At 33.5% G+C, this 20,456-nt stretch overlaps 1 protein-coding gene across 6 annotated transcripts in view; it reads right to left on the bottom strand.

Annotated features, from left to right (window-relative positions):
* Nucleotides 1-20,456, bottom strand: part of LOC106461715 (structural maintenance of chromosomes protein 5-like) — a 326,380-nt gene that overhangs the window by 17,358 nt on the left and 288,566 nt on the right. For all 6 annotated transcript variants that reach the window (XM_022388747.1, XM_022388745.1, XM_022388743.1 and 3 more), the window contains 3 exons: nucleotides 17,808-17,933; nucleotides 16,752-16,847; nucleotides 544-771 (listed from right to left, as the gene is read on the bottom strand). In XM_022388747.1, coding sequence (XP_022244455.1) covers nucleotides 544-771; nucleotides 16,752-16,847; nucleotides 17,808-17,933 — 450 coding nt within the window. The remainder of the gene's footprint in view (nucleotides 1-543; nucleotides 772-16,751; nucleotides 16,848-17,807; nucleotides 17,934-20,456) is intronic.

Genomic DNA, 20,456 nt, shown 5'->3' with positions numbered 1-20,456 from the left:
CTACCCCAATCTAGTAGTCTCCCGACAAATTACAAAGGAACAGGATATTTCTAAAAGGAGGTGGCGCGATACTAGTCACGTGACCTCGCTGACGCAACAATATGTTGTAATACTTTATATATTCTGTAAAAAGTCAACTATAGAACATGGTTCTGAGTATGTTAATTACTTGCCATCAATAAATCCCACATAAATTGCATAAGATGTTTGAAAAGTAACTTCTGAATGATGAGTTAGGCTTAAATTTCATGTTAATATTTTATATATTTATGAATTAGGTATTTGAAAGAATAGATTTTCTGTTATTATAAGACAAAAATCATATAATCTTGAAAATACTAAAAGTACTGTATCTTTCTGTCATATATCTACTAATGTAGTTTTTATTTACATATAACTATTATGGTAAATGTAACTAATATTTCTCTCAATTAATATTATGACATCATAAAGGCAAATGTTAGTTATATAGATAAAAAACAGAATACCATTTCCAAAAATTTGATTTCAATAATTCAAAGTGGAAAACTTCAAGGAACTTACAGGATTCTCACTTGTACTTAGAGTTACCTCTCCAGCACAGCCCAGGGCAGCAAAGTACTTTCTGAATTTCATGTTGATATGACTTATTAATTCTTCTAGACAAGGAAGCCAAAGCTGTTTTATTTCCTCAATCTTTTTTTTAAGTTGTTCAAGATGTTGCATTTTGTTACAAAATTCCTTCTCAATTTTCTTGATTTCCTGTTTTTTCTGCTTGTATTCTTGAACTACCTATAGGTTCATAAAAGTTTTACTTTCTTTATGTAAACTTTGCTCAAATAGTTGCAGAGAAAAATGAAATATTAAAACATTCAACTGCCAATAAAACTGAATGAGAACAACTTATTTCATAAATGATTTATTAGAATAACATATTTAATTATTTCTATGAAGAACACTTTATAATACGTATTTTAGAGTAATCAATTTGTTAAAGAAAGTTGGACAATAAGTGGATATTTGCTAATCGAATAATTGATGGGTTCATTAATTGATCAGTACACAAACCTCCCAATAGGAACATCCATACAAGAAAAAAGTACTTGTGTTAACTTCATGATGTATTCAGATAGTATTTTATTTCTACGAAATTTTTTTAAACAACACAATACTTGGCAAATGAATCACTCATCTTGACAAAACATTACAATTGCATGATCATCATTATTTCTTTATAAAATATGTAGTAATCCTGTACTAATCTACTATGAATAAAATGATAGAGAATTATTTAACTGTTACTATCACCATTCACCATTAGTATTAATATTGTTTTATTTAAAAAATCATGATTATACATTGTTTAAATAACATAAATATAAAAAATAATACTCAATAAAGATTTCAGTTATCAGAATATTTTGCACTCATCTACCATACTCACCATGTTACTAAACAGTAAACTTAACTAACCTTACATGGTAAACATAATAACAAAATCCATGTTTACAAACATTACAACTCAATAACACCATAATTTTTAACAAAGAACCAGGTATCAACAAGATACTTTTATTAACTTTAATAAATCTCCAGTCATGTAACTTTGTTTCATTTTGTGTATATATATCTTCATGTATCTAGGTAAATTACTTACACCTACAGATCACAAAACCTTCTCTAAACAATGTTGATTTGTTACTGTGTTAAACTTGTAATACAGTTTTCTTTGTTATCCATTCAACCCGTCTATAAGATGTGGAAGCTTACATAATCCCAAGTTATCTGACTTCTCACTGAAGAAAATTTCTATAGCTTTCAAACATACAAATACTTTCATAATTCATAAAAAGGAACTGAAAGGGCAGAAGCTATAAAAAAATGTAACCTACATATTTACTATTATGTGATAGTTTAATTCTTGCTCTATCCACAGTATCCTTCCTTTATAGCTTTTTTTTCAATAGTAAATGATCACTTGACGTGGTACCATAACAAGATTTCAAAAAAGGTCCAAGGCCTGTACAAAAACTAAGTGAATTTTAAAAACAAGGAATGGGCAGAAAAATTCTAAAAAAAAAATTGACAAGTGGGTTGTTTTGTTTACAGGCACAACTATCTGCAGCTGTGTAGAATTGAAAATATGATTTTTCCCTTCAAGAATTACACTAAATAAATGTAAGAAAATGATAAAATATTGATTCTAAAATAGTTTATGATTAAAATTATTGGAATATATTTAAAATTAGCATATAAAGTTGACTTCACAATTTGTTTCAAAAATTTTATCAAGTAGCAAAAAATATCAAAAGCAAGGGAAAACCCTGTCTTCAGACTTCAGGCAAAACAGTTTAGAATCAAATTGCTTTCAAATCCTAAACTACGTACATGAAAATGTGTCACACATGAAAAGCAATTGCATTGTTCAAAATTTAGAAACAATAAAAAAATATTCAGTTATCAGTACCCTTTTGCAACAATACTGTTTTATATATTTATAAGCATGTTCATGACAATGCTGAGGCCTTAAGTGTTGTGTCTGGCGTTATAAACATAACACAAGAAAAACAACATTTATAGGTTATTTAAAATTAGAGAAACCTAACATAAACTATACACTAGAAAGTACAAACATAACTCAAATATCATAATGTTTAAATCCTCACTTAACAAAATAACAATTTAACATCAGTTTGTTAAAAGTTTTATAACTAGTTCTCACAAAAACTCAACAGATTATAATGTTAAATACTGCAGATAAGAAAGGTTAAAATGTTAACATTTTTTGGCATTCAAAATATAATCTGCACTACTACACAACCTTACTACAGGTGTGCTATTTGCCGGAATTGCCAGTACTTAAGTACAACTCTACTAAGTTGTGGATACAAATGGGCATTATCTGCCCAGAATCTCAATGAGTTGCCTTGTAGATGTAGAGAGTGAAAAAACCACGTACCTATTAATTTGCTCTTCAGCAATCATTTCAGGTGAATTCTGTACTGTGGACATGTTCTTGTTCTGATAAAAAGATATCAGCAGCTTTAAACCTGCAGTGGTATTTTTCTTCATTGGCATTTCTTGAACTTCCTGGATGCTGAGACTACATATTACACACTTTCCTTTTCCATATTCGTTCAAGAATGGCATATCTTTAAATCTAGCACCCAGAAAGCATGCTTTCATCAAAATATTAAGAGTGACAGTTCATGTACATGTATTTTCAAGATCCACAAGCACTGCTTCTTTAATTTGTGCTATCACTCCTGAATCACCTTTGGCTGGTTCTAAGATGACTTTTAACTGATGGAGTGTAAAATAACAAACTTGATACAGTGGCACAATTCATTGCTGAATTATTGAATAATAAAGATAAATACAAATGTAATAATATGAAGCATTTATTAATATTTTGAAACTTTCAAAATTCCATCTTCAGTAATTTCGAGGTACAAAACAAACTGTTGTAATTACAACAGAAATATAATATAACTTGTAATACATAATAAATAAACAATTTGAATATAAAAAGCATAACAAGAGAAAATAACAACTATGTAGTGCAAATGAAATAAATAAATTGAAATAGATTCAAATCAATTGAAGACTGTGTATTATTTAGAGATGGAAGATGAATTTTTATGTACAACATCTCTTTTTATTAGAAGTTCAGTAGCACGTTTGGCTGTTGAGAGAATTTTAAAGTTAGAGAGAGAAATCGGTTGCCATATTTCTGTATTGTGCTGGAAGATAGCAGAATTGAGATGGTTTGTAACTTTTTCCAGTTTTTATAGGTATGCCCATTTGTTCAAATGCAAGTATTTTAAGGTGATGTTTGGTTTCACCAACAATGGAGGCCTTACAGTCTCTGCACATGTATAAGTAGATGAGATTTGAACAATGGGCAGTCTGGTGCACGATCTTTGAAGCAGAAAAAATTTTTGAGTCTGAAATTAGGTTTGAAAATAACTTTCAAGTCAATTTGGGGATAGTAAGAGTTATATAATTTTTTCAAATGTTTCTTGATAAGGGAGCTCTGTCTTCCAAGATATGGTAAGCAGGTGTATATATATAGGAAGTTTGGGTACCTTAGGTGGCTTAACAAAGATGTTAGTTAAGAATGAGTAAGTTATTTTCTTCAAAAGATGCTTAGGGTAGCCATTTCAAAAAAATAATGCTTTGTATGAAAGAAAGTTCCTTGTGAAGGGCTGGATAAGAAGAGGTGTGGTTGTAGGCCATATTTAGTAGGCAGAAAATGAGATTACGTTTGAAAGAAAAAGGTATAAAACTCAAACTGGCCAGTAGATGTGTTTTTACGATACAAAGAAGTTGTAAAGCCATTAGTATCACAATTAACCAGGATGTCTAGAAAAGAAATGTTATTCATCTGGACTTTTCACTCTGTTTGACAGTCTTATACCCTTTTCTTTCAAACATAATCTCATTTTCTGCCTATTAAATAGGATGTACAACCTTACCTCATCCTATCCAGCCCTTCACAAGGAAATTACTTTTATACAAAGCATTTTTTTTTTAAATGGCTACCCTAAGCATCTCTTGGAGAAAATAACATACTCATTTTTAACTAATATGTTTGTTAACCTTATGGTTACAGGGTTGAACCCATTTGACTACTTCTCATATGGAAAAAGATACACAGTTCAACAATGTACATAATAACTCTGAGTTTTCTTAAAATAACCTCACAACAATTAGTGAGATTTTGTTAAAAATTACAAGTATTTTGTACACAAGGAATGATAATATTTTAAAGCTTTGTTATTTTTGTATTGTAGTTATTTGCACTCAGACTGTGAATATTTCGAGTATTATACTCTATGCATTGTGCGATTAAATGTATAAAATTAAAAATAGAAAAAATTTATACAGTTTTTACTTTTTCATTGAATAGTCTTAAAAAACCTTCTTTGGTTATATTCTTAATTGTAAGTTTTTACTTTTTCACATATAATTTATTTTTGATGTTTTATTTTCTTTTCCTGTCCTTTAGAAGTATTACTTATCGCGACACACATCAACCAGCATTCTTGGGCAATATTAGGGTATCATAAGCAGAGATACTTTAGCCTTCATCAGAATGTTGGAACATTAATCTACTACACTAAGCCTGAAGAACCAAAGCAGTTTGGTTTATATTTGGAAAAACTATTAAACCTTTCTAATATGTATTTTAAAACACAAATAACACATAATTAACTAAAATATAAAACTAAAACCCAACTATCTAACTAACATATTTATAGGTGAGAAATAACAGAAAAGTACCAGCAACAACAATGCTAAAAGCAGTTTGACAAATTCTCCATAAAATTCTTCCAACCAACTTTAAAATAACTATTGGAAGATTGTATTTTAAAATGTGGTCTTTCTATTCGTTATAAATATCTAGCTCAACTAAGTATAATTGGCTGAGAAATTGCAACTCTATGTGTAGAAAGTGGCCATGGCATCTGTCAAGAATTCCAAGAAATTTCTTTTCTTTTCTCTGAACATGCCCTAAAGAGCTTGAAAGAAGAATGTGTAAATAGAGCAATTAACCTAAATTATATCTATACATGGAAGGTTAACGTATGCCAAGAAGTATTCAAATTACAAAGTCCAGAAATTAAGTTTTGTGAACTTTTGCATCAAACTGAAGTTTAAGAATTTTTCTTTAAGGTTTCTATTCAAATAAAGGAAGTTAAACTTAGATAATATAGAACTTTGAACTATAACATAAATTTTAATGCTAATTTCACTGGCATACACTGATCATAAGATTGCTTAATTTAATTTTGAATGTAACAAAGTTAAACCCCCTGACACGCACAGAACAGGGGTGCCCATAACCATAGCATTAAGCCACCTAAGGTACCTACTGTACCCAAACTACCTTTATACACCTGCTTATCATATCTTGGAAGACAGAGCTCTCATATCACAAAACAGTTGAAAAAATTATGTTTGTTTGTTCGTAATTAAGCACAAAGCTACACAATGGGCTATCTGTGCTCTGCCCATCACGAGTATTGAAACTCGGATTTTAGTGTTGTAAGTCCGCAGACATACCGCTGTACCACTGGGGGCAAAAAATTATGTAACTCTTACTATCCTCAAATTGACCTGAAAGTTATTCTTAAACCTAATTTCAGACTCAAAAGTTTTTCCTGCTACAAAGATCATGCGGCAACTGCCTATTGTTACAAACCTTCCCAATTTGCTACTTTCCAGTACAATACAGAAACAGAGCATCCGATTTCTCTCTTCAACTTTAAAATTATCTTATCAGCCAAACATGATACTGAACTTCTAATACAAGAGATGTACATAGAAACTCATTTTCTATCTCTAAATAATAGTCTTCACATGACTTGAATCTATTTTATTTGCGCTACATACTTTTTATTTTCTCTTTTTTTCACATTTTTTTATATTCAAATTGTTTACTTTTTATGTATTACAAATTATATCATATTTCTTGAGTAATTATCATTGAGTTTCTTCTGTACCTCTAAATTACTACAAACAAAATTTTTAATAAATGCTTCATATTATTACATCTATGTTTGCTTTATTATCAAATTATGTTTTCCAAAAAATGAGTCGATTCTTGAGTAAGTTTTGGAAAAGGCTCCAAAATTTTCACCAATTTTTCTAAAATACTTATTTCTAATTCTCGCATTAACTCTGGTTTCTCCAACTCTATTAGTGCTGCACATATGGGTAGTTGTTGTGCTCTATAATTCTCCTCAACATTGCATAAAATCTGTTCCACTTAGTCATGAAATAGGGAATCAGCTTGTATTCTTGTAAGCCAAGTTGTTTTTTGCTTGTTTACCGGACAATGCTTGGCAGTAGCATTTTAATGGAAATGCTCAGCCAATGTAAAATAATGTGTGATTACTCAGTTCATTCCTGCATTTAGTCTTTTCATGATAACTAAATTCAAAGTTTGACCAAAGCATGGTATTAATATTAACTTTCAATCCATGTTGTTCTCAACTTTTACACAGTTGGAAGCATTGTTTGACACAATTACTCAAACCTTATTGAAGACATTCTAACTTTTTTAGACAATGAGTAAGAACCTGAGTTATAAGTTCAGCATGGTGAGGTGATGGAAACTCACAATTTTGAAGAATATTGATTTTCAAAACCTAGTGTTGGTTTATGAAATGAAAAGATACTGGTCAGTTGCTCTAGAGGTTCACATGTCAAAATTAAAGACTAAGCTAGTTTATAACAACTTCTTGAATGCTAGTGTACAGTTTTGGGATAAGATTCCCACTTCATTCTTTCCTTGATGACATTTTGTATTTCAGATCAAGAGATTCAAGCAATATTACAAAGCCATGTTTTTTCACTGTTCACAAAAGATGCATACCCTTATCTATGTGGTTTACTAATACCTCTGCCACATTTTTCTGTTTCATGTTCTCCTTAGGATACTTAGCTTTTGCTGTTAAATACTTGTACAGTTGACAATTTTTTAGTGACTGTTGGACAGATGTTGAACTTGCAGTACTGTAACTAATGTTATTGGCACTTGATGATTGTGATGAAGATGGTGATTCAGTTAAAGCCATTGTTGCTGAAATTTTTACCATACTGTTTTGACTCACCTCTCTAAATACAGCACTGTAGAGAAAATGTAAATGGTTTCGCATGTTCATAGTATTATCACTAAATTTCAGCACTGCAAACATATTCATTATGACAGTCTTCCCAATAACTGAAATTCTCCCATACAGCTGATTTATTTTGCAAAAGATTCAACTTTGCAAAATGATCAATGTTTTGTTCACTCCAATCCCATTGCTAATGACTGTATCCTGTACACACACACTCACTTCAAGACTGTGAAGTTGACATGTGACTTCACTCTCATGAGCAAATATCCTATGGATGGGATGTAGGTATGTGAATATTCTTAGGCTACTAACTACAGATTGTTACAGAAAACTGGGATACTTATTACTCAGTAAACTAAGCTTTATTTAAATATCATTGTTGTTAAAGAAAAGAGTATAGCATTGTTAAAAAGAACTGGTATATCTGAATTTAGTACACTAGTTATTCAATAAACTAATTCTTCCTTAAGACATATTTGTACTTAGTTTCATACAAAAAAACAATGAAAGATTCTTATCAGTGTTGTTACAGTGTGATAATATACAACTCAATGAAAATAGTGCCACTTCAATCTTAAAAAAATAGACAGTACAATGTTTACAATTTGGCAAGAAACTGAAAAAAAAAACAACTTGTGATGACAGTGATACTAGATGTCCTTTTTGCAAATATTAAAAACGATTCATAAGGTGTAAAGTATTATAATAAATATATAAAAAAACAAACTAAAATCTTGAATTACCAATGTTTCTGGATTTTGTTTTTAAATTCATCACAAAGAATATCAAAAGCTTTAAATAATTAACAACAAACAACTTTATAAACACCAAAAGCTTTTATGCAAGAAGTAGTTGATAGAGAAGGAAGTTTAGAACTTATAATTTTCCTGTACTGAAAAATATATTTCCGATAGGTACTTATCTCCTTTCACATATATATAGTTATTCTTGTTCAGTGCTGCCCTCTATATGCAAGAATGTTTTTGCATGCCACAAGCCTTGCCCCCCACCACATACCCCACAATAATCGTGATTTAACTGAGTCTTGCATGCAACAACCCTCCATCAGTAGGAGTGCTACACACCCTTCTGACTGGTTTTCAGTGGGGAGGAAGAGTGAGAGGAGGTAAATACCTATTGGAAATACATTTTTAGTATAGAAAAATTATTACTTTTGATAAGTACGTTACCTCCGTTCCGTTCATATATAAAGGTAGTATTCCACATTGAATAAATGGAGGGAATGGTGTGAGGAATAGAAATAAGTATCCTTTGAAAGCATCCAAAGAACACCTCAGAACTGTGATCCCCATAGTAAAGGATCATACATGGGAGACTGCATCACTTCTGTACCAGGTATACTCTATGCCCAGTGTGAAAAGAGATGTCACATACACAGGTGGAGAAAGGGAGGAGCACAATCAAAAGGGAAAGAATAATGGTTGTATTGGAATTCGAACTACAGTATATCAAAACCCCAATTCCGTCGAAGATAGACTGTATAAGAAACATCTACACACAGTAATGTGGGAGAAAGCTAAAATGGATGTGCTCCAAGGTGTAGAGTAGCTAAGGAGCAACAGATCGTACTGGCAGGTCAACTCCAGTCCAAAACCAATTGGCATTGGGAATATAACCTCTGGTAGTAGGAAGCTCCACACCATTTTCACCTCAAATTCAGTAGAATGGAAGTATATAATGCGCAAACCGATCTACAAAATGGGTACATCCAAGAACCTAATATATATGGCAGTAAGAGATGTGCCCATGTCGCAGGTTACATCATATTCAATCACACTAGCACCCCACTGTGGAACATCATCCTTGAGCCCAGAAACACTTTGAGATGGAGCACAGTAGGGAGAATCATCACCTCATTCAACATTATCCTCCAGATAGGACCACACAGAAGTCAGAGCACAATGCTACCCTCTGGGTCCCACTGCACAGAAATGGATGGCCTGTGATGAAAAATACAACCACCATACAATCTAGATAGAACTGCAAAGAAGTTGCGTGCACCATCAACCTCTGGGATCCACAGCACAGTGTTGGTGATCATAAGGCAAATTGAATGAGGAAGAAAAAACACAAAAAACACAAGTGTGTGAGGAATTATGTTGATTGGTCCTGCTCTAAATCCAAAACCAGCCAACGGGAACCAACATCGATGTGAAGATAGGATGAGGGATTCCAATTGAAGGGGTGAACTGCAATGTGATAGATCAACTCCAAAGCAACATCATTCCCTATATAAAGGTTGGAGCACTATAGCAACCTTTGGGTCCCACCACACAGAAGTAACCTCTGGATAGAACTGCAGAGAAGCTGGGAGTAACATCCCCTCTAGGAGCCCACTGTATAGAGATGGAGTACATGCCATCTCAACCAGCAGAACACCACAGCCCTACTCTTTACTGAATGGATTTTTTTAGTTTTTGTTTATTATTGTGTAATCACATTCAGGAGGATACCTCCATGATCCACCATCCCAAAACTGGAACGTGGCAAAGACTCCTATAATCCACTAGAAGAACAAGAGGGAATAAAATGTGGTGGAGAGTCTAGAGGAGTATCAACACTGGAGACAGTGCAACAGGTGACCATGGCAGGGATGAGCAGCAATCCCCTTCTGCTTTACCCTTGTAAGTCCAGGAGGTAAGAAAGGTATAGAATGGGCATATAAATGAAGCAAATATATCCTGAGGGAGAAACCTACTAATGATCTTGTGGAACACCCCATCTAAACATTGTGCATTTTGGCTATGGGTATATTGTATTTTATGATTACATCATGGCCATACAATGCAGATTTGAGATATACTACGCATATCTGGACAGGCAATGCTTGCCACAGAGAGGGATTCTAAAAGAAATAAAAGGACATGCTACTGAAAGATATTAAAATGTGTATAAAAAAGATAACTTACCAGTCTCAGCTTCACCAAAGCTTGCAGGATGGTGACAGGAGGAAGACAGTATCCCATGAAAAAAGAAACAGCCACTCGATTAAGCTAGTGGAAGATAAATGTATGAGTGTAGTCCACATGCTTCAGTGAAGAATTTCCTCCAATGGCAATTGAGGTGAGGCTCCAAGGAGAAGGTAAAGTGCTTGAAACAGATTTGGGAAGAAGGAGAGAAGGATAAATAAGCCAATCGAATCAAAAGCTGAACCCAATTGGTTTGTTTTTATTTTGTTTTCGAATTTCGTGCAAAGCTACATGAGGGCTATCTGCGCTAGCCATCCCTAATTTAGCAGTGTAAGACTAGAGGAAAGACAGCTAGTCATCACCACCCACTGCCAACTCTTGGGCTACTCTTTTACCAACGAATAGTGGAATTGACCGTCACATTATAATGTCCCCATGGATGAAAGGGCGAGCATGTTTGGTGTGACGGGGATTCGAACCTGTGACCCTCAGATTGTGAGTCGAGTGCCCTAACCACCTGGCTATGGCGGGCCAAATCCAATTGGTAAAGGTGGAAGGAGAAATGTCACGAACAGAGGAATGTTGCCAAGGGATTAAAAGGTGGAGGGTAGGATAAAATACTGGTGACCGAGGTTGATAGAAGGGTTTGTTTGCTTGAACTTAAGCACAAAGCTTTACAATTGGTTATCTATACTCTACCCACCATGGGTATTGAAACCTGGTTTCTAGCACTGTCTGTCTGCAGACATACCACTGTGCCACTGGGGGGGTGACATAGAAGGAATGGATTAAAAGGAAGAGGCGATAGAGCTGAAGAGCCGAGGAAACCAAGGTTGCGCAGGCAAGTAAGGAGCAAACAGACAGACCTGACATGGATGATTAGAATCACTCTGGGAAGAAGATGGATGGGAGGATAAACATAAAGGTATTGGTTGGTCCAATCCTGGGTGAATGTATCAATAGCTAGGGCATGTGAATGAGGAACCAGATACCTAAATACAGGCAACTTGGAATTGAGGAAACTGGCAAATGCATCCAGATGAGGAGTACCCCACTAGAAAACCTGAGAATTGAGAGAATAGTCCGTGAAATAAATTTTGTCTGGTCTGGAAAGGCAATCCTCCATGAGGTTGAAAGCACCATTAACATGACAAGCAACAAGAAGTATCCCAAGCATGCTGGCTTAAGGAAGGAAATCCAAGGTTTGACCACAAAGGGAATGAGAATGGGTGCCCCCTTGGTGGTTTATATAGGCCACCATAGAATTGTTGAAATGAATCATGATTCCTGACAAGAGGAAGAAAGTGATCCAAAGCATGTTGTAGTGCCAGAACCTCTAGGATGTTGATATGTTAAGACCTCTCAGTGGTAGACCATTGTCCGGAAGCAACTTGCTGATCGACTTATGCCCCCCCCCCAAAAAAATCATGGAGGGAAGCATCTGTGAAGAGATATAAATCCAGACAAGGTGGAGAAAGTGGTACACCCAACAATATGTGGACCTTGTTCAAACACCAATGCAGATTGTCAATGTGGGAAGGAGGATGGGTAATGGGAGAATCCAAAGGTATCCAAAGCAAGATTCCATTGGTTGTGCAGTATCCAATGAAGAGAATGCATGTGCCTGACCCAAGGGAGTAAGTGCTTCCATAGAAGCTCACATCCCCAAAAGCTATTAAACCTTGCAAGCAGTAAGATAGTGAGCAGCAAGATCGTGGAGAACTGAAAGCTCCATTGAACTGAGTCGAAGAGAAGAAGGTTGGGACTGACTGTGGTGGATGTTGAAAAAGGCACCCAAATGGACAAGACACAGAGTAGATAACAGGAAAGACTTGATGATCCTACCTATTCAACCTGCTTCTTTGAGTTTGGAATGACCTAACAAAAGCTGGTAAGTGCAATCCCCATGCATGCATAAGTCAGGCAAATGCTTTGACCATCCAATAAAAGACACATGGAGCTGAAGCAAGCCTGAAAGGAGAGGTACAAAACTGGTACAAAACCCTGTCTCAACTGATGAGAAATAGCAATGTGGAGATAAACATTCGAGACATCTACCTTGGTCATCCACATTCCTGGAGAAAAACCACACATTAGTGTGAGAAAGGACTCCATTGTAAAACAGGGAAGATCCAAAAAGTGATTGGGGTGGGACAGAATGATCACAGGACACCAGTCCCCGATTTCCGTGGGTACCATAAAGAGCTTGGAGTAAAAACCTGGTGAAGGATGGCAGACAGGCTTGATAGCTCTCTTTGATAGAAGAGTCTGCACTGCCTCTGACAGATGTAGAACTGGTAGTAGGATTCCAAGGTAACAGAAAGGATATGGGTACAGGAGTTAATGGGGTGGGGAAAGGAATAGGATGACAAGTCCCTTGGACAAAACCTGAATAACCCAACGAGTGACAGTGAATTCCCACCATAGGGGAGAAAAATCATCCAAACAATCCCCCACTGGACTGGAACCCACAGGATAGTCTTTGGTACTGTTAGTGACAATGAAACTTGTATTGAGAAACTCGGCAAATAGTGGAAGCTCTAGTGGTAGGAACAGGTAAAAGATGGAAGGGGCAGGAAATGGAACAATAACAGGGGATTGCAAAGGTTGAATGTTGCCTAACAGATTCCACACATGATTCCAAAGTCTCAGGAGTATCCCCAAATAGACGAAGAGGATAATCATGCCAAAGTGGATGTAAGGAAGGAGAAGGTATCCCTCAAATATCCCTCAGGAGATTGGTGGAGTTCCTCATACAGGAAGTGTATGATGGACAAGTACCAGTGGAGAGCCATAAAGGTAAGATTAAGGTGGGAAAACTGGGCCTGGGATAAATGGATAAAATTGTGAGGGTCCACCCCCCATACAGTGATTCTAGCTGCTGAGAATCAAGAAAAAGGTAATATGCCTAATGTTAAACCAAGGCAAAATGATCTAAGACTCATGGAGGCCGAGGCATGTTAGCGGCATTTCAAACCGAGAGAAAAAATGATCAGCACAAACCCTAATGTCAGGAGGAGAGAAAACAAACTACTGTGAGAAGAGGGTGTCATGTAATATAGAAGGATCAAGATTATAAGAAATCAGGGAAATGAATAAAACAAAACACACTTGAGAAATCATGTCTAAAAAGGCTGAGGAAGGCCTAACAAATTCTGCAGGAAAGGCTTAGAAAGGCATGGCATAATTAGATGGAGGAAAAAGACTGTCAAAATCTTCACCATCATGAACAGGTTTGGCAGGTTCAGGAGGAAGTTTAGCAATATCGGGAGAAGAAGGGCGACTCATATAAAGATCAATTTACTGAAGAAATCCGATAATTCCTCCAGCGAGTTTCCGCGACCTGAAGCCTGTGCTGGAAGAAGGTGGTAGAACCACTGATGTGGTAACACTAACTTTGGAATTCATCATGTAATGATGAATAATTCAAAAAAATTAAGAACAACTAAAGTAAGTTATCACTTAAAACTACAAAATAACCAATAGTAAAATAAATAAATAATATTTTTACTTTGTATGAAATATTAAAGAAAACGAATGCATTAAGAGAGCACAATCATAAAAACGTCTTGATTAGAGCACGGCCTAACGAGAAGTGATAGTTCAGTAGAATTGAATACAGGAAGTCACATATGTCAGGAGGGTGTGTCACACTCCTATTGGTGGAGGGTTGTTGCATGATGATTTAAATGCGAGACACAGTTAAACCATGATGATTGTGGGGTATGTGGGGAAGCAACGCTTGTGGCATGTGAAAAAATGTTTGCATATAGAGAGTAGCACTGGACAAGAATAGTTATATATGTGAGTGGAGGCAATGTACCATATAGGAAAGACAAATTACATTAATTAATACAGTAGTTACACAACCCTTTCAAAACTTGAGATTTTTTACACATGGTTTCTCAAAATCTGTCAGGGTTTTATATATGTGTGGGCTAGCATTCTTCTACAATAGGTGTCTGTAAATTTTTGGCGATAAATTCAAACAATAAACAGACAGCACACAATCCACTTGTTTTAAAATAATATATTAAAAACCAGTCAAGCGTATGTACAGAAAATTCTTTACACTATATGATATCACAGTTCTATTTAAAATTAAATAATTCTCTTTTCTTATGAAAAGTCCACACAGGTTGATTCAACTATATTAGAATCCAATTGACAAGTAAAATTATTTTTCTCTATTCTGTGTCTTACTATACAATCTGGGATAAATTCACTTACGTCACCTCGCGAGTTACCACAGTTGTATCTTGAACTTTAAATAATTGTCTGCTTTTGTCAAAGTCCTCACAGATGGGTTCAATTACTTTAGAACACCCTTTGACATGGCAAATTATTATTCTTATCTCTGTTGAACTGTGAAATTCACTTTAAAATATCAACCGTTAAGACTAATCACTCACATGCCGGCTAACTTCACGTTTTCTAACTTTTTTTCTGACTGAACTTTACTTGACTTCACTTAACTTTTCTCTGCTTCTTCTTAATGCTCATGAGTAACATATATATATATATATATGTAAATACCTTATTCACTGAGGCCTTAAATGTTCGACAAACTAAGCGACTAACTAATTGATTTAACAATACTCAGTTTAGGTAACGAGAAAAATACTGAAGATTCGAGTAGTGTGACGTCAACAATATTAGTAAAGCCCAGACAACAATGTAATTGCAAACACAATGTACGATTTGTTCAGAGTTACGTAATGAAATTTGTCACAACTAACATTTTTAAAACAATCCATCTTCAACACTCCTGTCTTTAAAATTAAACAATCATTAAATATTAAGTCACAAAATAAACTAAATAATAACAATTACACTAGATATATTTGTATATCCAACAATATTTACTTTTGTTTTTACATACTGTATCAAAGTAGTTAATATTTAATTAACATTATTACAATGTAAGTTAACACACAAATAGTAATGGGTCACCTGCAATGCCTAATGCAGAACACCAAACACATGTGCAGTGGTACATGGGATACTGGATATATCAAAAGTCTAAAGCTGTCTAAAACTTGTGCATTCATTTAAAAACAATGAAAGTTTTATTCACAATCAGTCACCTATTGTAACAATACTGCATGCAGTCTAAAGTTTTCCAGAAAATTTAGACTTAATTTACATGCTCATAAGTTTGTTTACAATAATTTTGGAGTTTTAAGTGTTGTACTGATAACTACATAGTTACTCAAATGCTTTGTAACCAAGGGAAATGAATAACTGCAAGTAATTTCTATTAGGCAAATACATACTTAGCCAGGGGCAGAGCAGTGTTTTTAATCTGGACATTTCTAAAAATTCATATTACTATTCAGTGGGAAGGAAATTTAACATAATGTGATGGATGAGGACTTAATGACTAAAACCTTGAAAGTTTAGTAAACAGTTTGAGTCATACATAAAAAGTGAATGACACAAGAGAATGAACTGCTGAGTAAGTCAATTAATCAGTGCATAATTAATTAGTCAGTTCAGTACCTTTAATATTAACTTTGTGTATTCTGAATAGAACTAAAGATAAAAAAATAACAAGTAAGTTAAATTTTTTTGTCACACATAGTTTACTTGTGAAGTTAAACGTATCTGTAAATGTTGGTGATGCTAAATGTGGAACTAGAAGAAATAAAATGTTTTCATGAATGTTAAATGGACTGGATTTGCACATTACTGTTTTTACTGAATAATCCATGTGTATTCTTTCTTTACTATTATAAAAGTGACTAAAATGTAAAAGACAGAAACTTTTTATGTCAGATTAGGTAAGATAAGTAATAATAATAATAGTTCTTCATGGGATATGCTTGTGAGTAGCTTGTGCATTACATAACTGAATAGGGTAATGTGTGCTTAACATTTCCTGAGTGATTTACAACTTGTATGGCAGGATTATGAATAAGACATGGCTCTACATGCAATAAAACAATAAAATTAAGTATAAATAGATGTATAATGTTACAAACTTTAAACCATTTAGGAAAAATAACTGTGATTTCCTGTTACATAAATATATAAAATATGATGTTGCATTGCTCAATACCTTTAAGTTCGATTTAAAAAGATAGTTACTGCACTACTAAGGTTTTGTAATGTAGAAAACACAAAACTTAATGGCATTGTTAGTTTAGTTTATACTGACACTAAAGCAAATATTAAAACCACAATCTCCTTAATATAAAATAACACTTACACTTTCATCAGTCTGCAGCAAACAGTCAGCTTTGGCTTGTTCTTTATGAATTTCATTGTCTATCTCATCCACTGTCTGAGGGAGTTGTGCAAAGAACTGAGTGAAAAAGCATTTATTTACATAATTGTAGTAATGATCTTATCAATGATATGAATAATATATTCAATTTACCCAATGAGAAAGATATAAACACTATGTTATACTTGCAACTGAAAATTTCAACATACTTGATTTTGTTATTAAAGGCTTCTGAACTGAACACAATAATCATATTCACACATCTAAGCTCATACAGCAACATACACACATATACTTATACTTGCCACATCTACTCATTATAAACTACAAATTCACACTATCTTTACATATTTAAACATATACACACAAAATATTGTAACTGACTCAACTTGCAAGATCAGGATTAGCCTAAATGCAAAGGAGTGCTTACTATAACCTTGGTAAGAATATAACAATATTGTTGACCTAACTCTGAACTCATAAATACTTCTATATATCTAAAGTGTAAACCTAATAGAAGATAACAAACATAATTCTGTTTTTAATATCAAAAAAGTTCAGTGATCTAACTTGTTTAGTCCTAAACTAAAAATATTAAAATACAATTATTTTAGGTTTGTGCTTTCTAGGTATAAGTAGAAGGTAGAATAGGTTATGCAGTATGTTCTCATCCTAGCTGACCAGCAATGAAACATCTTTTTGGTTAGTTAAGATCATTAAAAATAAATTTTCATTTGAATACATTAATCTGATACCAGGAATTAAATCATGCACGTGATTCTTATTAAAGCAGAAAATGATTAAATAGAAATCTCTTTTAAACTGCAAAGTTAAAAGAATGAGAGAGAGTCATAGCCATTTCAGTAGGTTCTGCTATTTGTTAAAGAACTTGTACTCAATTAATAAATTTTTATTATTATGACTCCACATAGTTTTCTTTTAAAACTTTTCTGACCACAAATGGATATGATCTATTATCAATGTAAGATAATTCTCCATAAATACAAATGTCTTACTAGTTTATTTTAAAATTCTAACCTTTTTTAGATCTTCTGGTAGTTCTTCATTTGGGTGAATTCCTGTGATTTTTTTAGCAATATCTAACAAGTTATGTGCTTCGTTCTTTTTATTATCCATAACTTCCTTAACTTGCTCCAATTGTTGCTAAAATATATGTTTATAACAACAGATGCAAGTCAACATAATGTAAAAGAAAATGCATAAAAATAAAGGCAAACAGTTAAATTTCAGTATTTGTTTTTACATTCCAGCATATAACTTAACAGTAAAGTGAAATAACAAAAAGTAAAAACAAAAAAGCATTAACTAAAACAAGTTTTCTCTGTTATCATTAATTAAATGTTTATCTCTGTGATATTTTTCAAAGTGTCACAATATCTCACCACTGAATTTATAAGTTTCACGTATCTGTTCCCTGGATGGAAAAGTCCAGAGTTAAAATGCAACATTATTAATCATTGATTAAACATAACTGTTGATCATTTATAAAATTATTCAAGATTTTTAACAAACAATCACAGAATAACTAAACAATGTGACGTTTAAAATGTCATACTGTCTTTCAAGTAAAATAAATTACAATTACTAACTAAAGAAAACAAAAAGAATTCATATAGTCTCTCAGATTTTCCAAAAACAACAGAATTCAGATGATTTTAAGTGTTTGTGAATGAATGGAATATAAAAAGTAGTTGCTCTTGCGTCGTCATAACACAAACTAGTTTGTCCAAACTCCTCTGAAAGAACTAAAATCACACATTGTAGAATGAGTAAGATAATGCTCAATGGATATAAAACAAAATAAAAATAGTTTCACTTGTGCTAAGTATTTTAGTACCCTAACATATAACTGTGAGGTTAACAGTTAAAACATTAATTATAAGTTAAGATTAAACAAGGAGCTTGAGTTTATTTAGCAGCAACTATGCTGACTCTTGAAATCTCTTCACAGTGAGTTTACCCTTTGAATCACTGCTTATCCAGATTATTCTCATCAGTCATGTAATAAATAAAATTAAAAACTATAGCCACATCCATTTCATTTGTTATTGCTCAAAGTATCACCTCATTCCAGAGAACAGTCTTCAGAAGCTGAAACACCTTACAATGAGTGCACATCAAACCACCTAAAGACCCAGCAGAGAGAAGAAAATCCCTTTACAACCAACCTTGTGAATATTGACTTAAATATTTTGAAGACACACAATAAATCAACAAAAGTCAGAATTCAGGAGAGCAATAGCTATACAAGAATCTATTACCAGTCTACTTGGAACAGTCATTCATGTCAGTAAGGATCATAAAATAAAAAGAAATAACATTAAAATAACAGGATATGTACCACACAAGGAAAACAAAAGACAAAATAAACCCTCTTCATCTAACTAGCTAATATGGAAAAAAAATTTATCACTAAATTAAAAAGTTATGTACGGCTGGCTAATTAACTTGAAAAAAGAAACCAAACAAAGTAGGGATGGAAGTTGACATATCACTTGATTGGTTAATGATATAGCAGACTAATCTATTTTGACTTACAATGGAGAATAAAAACCCTACATTACTGGCATTCCCACTTTGTCTACTGAAAGTTTGGTGTTTGAATAGAATCTCAGCTTTCTTTATTATACCTCTCCTTTAGTTAATATTAGAATACTACTTTTATGACTATTTTACAACACAGTAACATTTTACAACTGGAAAATTGGTTATATTTGTTTTGCCAGTGAGGAAACCAGTAATGTAGGGATTATATTTGCCATGTAAAGTCAAGACAGCTTAGTCTTCTATGTGATCATTAGCCAATCAAGTGATATGTCCACTTCCATCCCTAACTTGTTTGGTTCTGTTTTACAAGTTCAGTAATCAGCCCTACATAGCTTTTTTAAGTCAGCAATAAATTTTTTTTCTTATACTTGTTTACTTTTTTACAAGATGGCGTACATGGGTAACTAGGTTATAGAGTGCATTCTAAAGCTGTATATAAATTTTCCATGCAATAATAATAAAATAGCTGGACAAACATCGTGAAGACTGTTTTGCTGTATCAAATGGTGATAAAATTACAGTTACTTTAGAACTAGGTAGGCACTAGGCCAATTGAAGAAAGATGGTGATGAAGTAAAGTAAGAAATTTCAATTTTGGCTATTCATCAGTTTTTGACTTTGGGATGTTCTGGATAACTGAAAGGTAGTATATACACCGGAGATAAAGCAATTATGCCAAGTAGCTCTTCATATCTAGCATATGATGGCCTTTATATGTATTGACTTTTTTGTTGACTCCTTCACTTCATACATATAATTGGGATCAGCTCCCTAAAGATACCAATTGTATAGTGTACAAAGCATTCGGTATTCTACGTGTTAATCACCTTATGTTCATATATTATTGGCTGGTAATTCCTGTTTCACTCTGTACTTGAGATTTTTAAAGAAACAGCAAATCTAGGTTAGGAAGCTAACTTCCAGGGGTAATAACACTGTTTACACTAGAATTATGATTTTCTTTTTTCTTTTTTAATTTTGCATATAATATACACCTGGAAAAAAGTTAAGCACCCCCGTGTTTTTTTCAAGTGATTCAGATTCGACGTTCTTGTGACTGATTATAAATTACCATTCAATCTAAACATGTTTATCAAATGAAATTATGCATTATTGGGC

The sequence above is a fragment of the Limulus polyphemus genome, unplaced genomic scaffold (genome assembly GCF_000517525.1).
Source record: "Limulus polyphemus unplaced genomic scaffold, Limulus_polyphemus-2.1.2 Scaffold1017, whole genome shotgun sequence".
NCBI lineage: Eukaryota > Metazoa > Arthropoda > Merostomata > Xiphosura > Limulidae > Limulus > Limulus polyphemus.
Note: the sequence above shows the minus strand (reverse complement) of the source record. Positions and strands in the feature narration are given on the sequence as shown.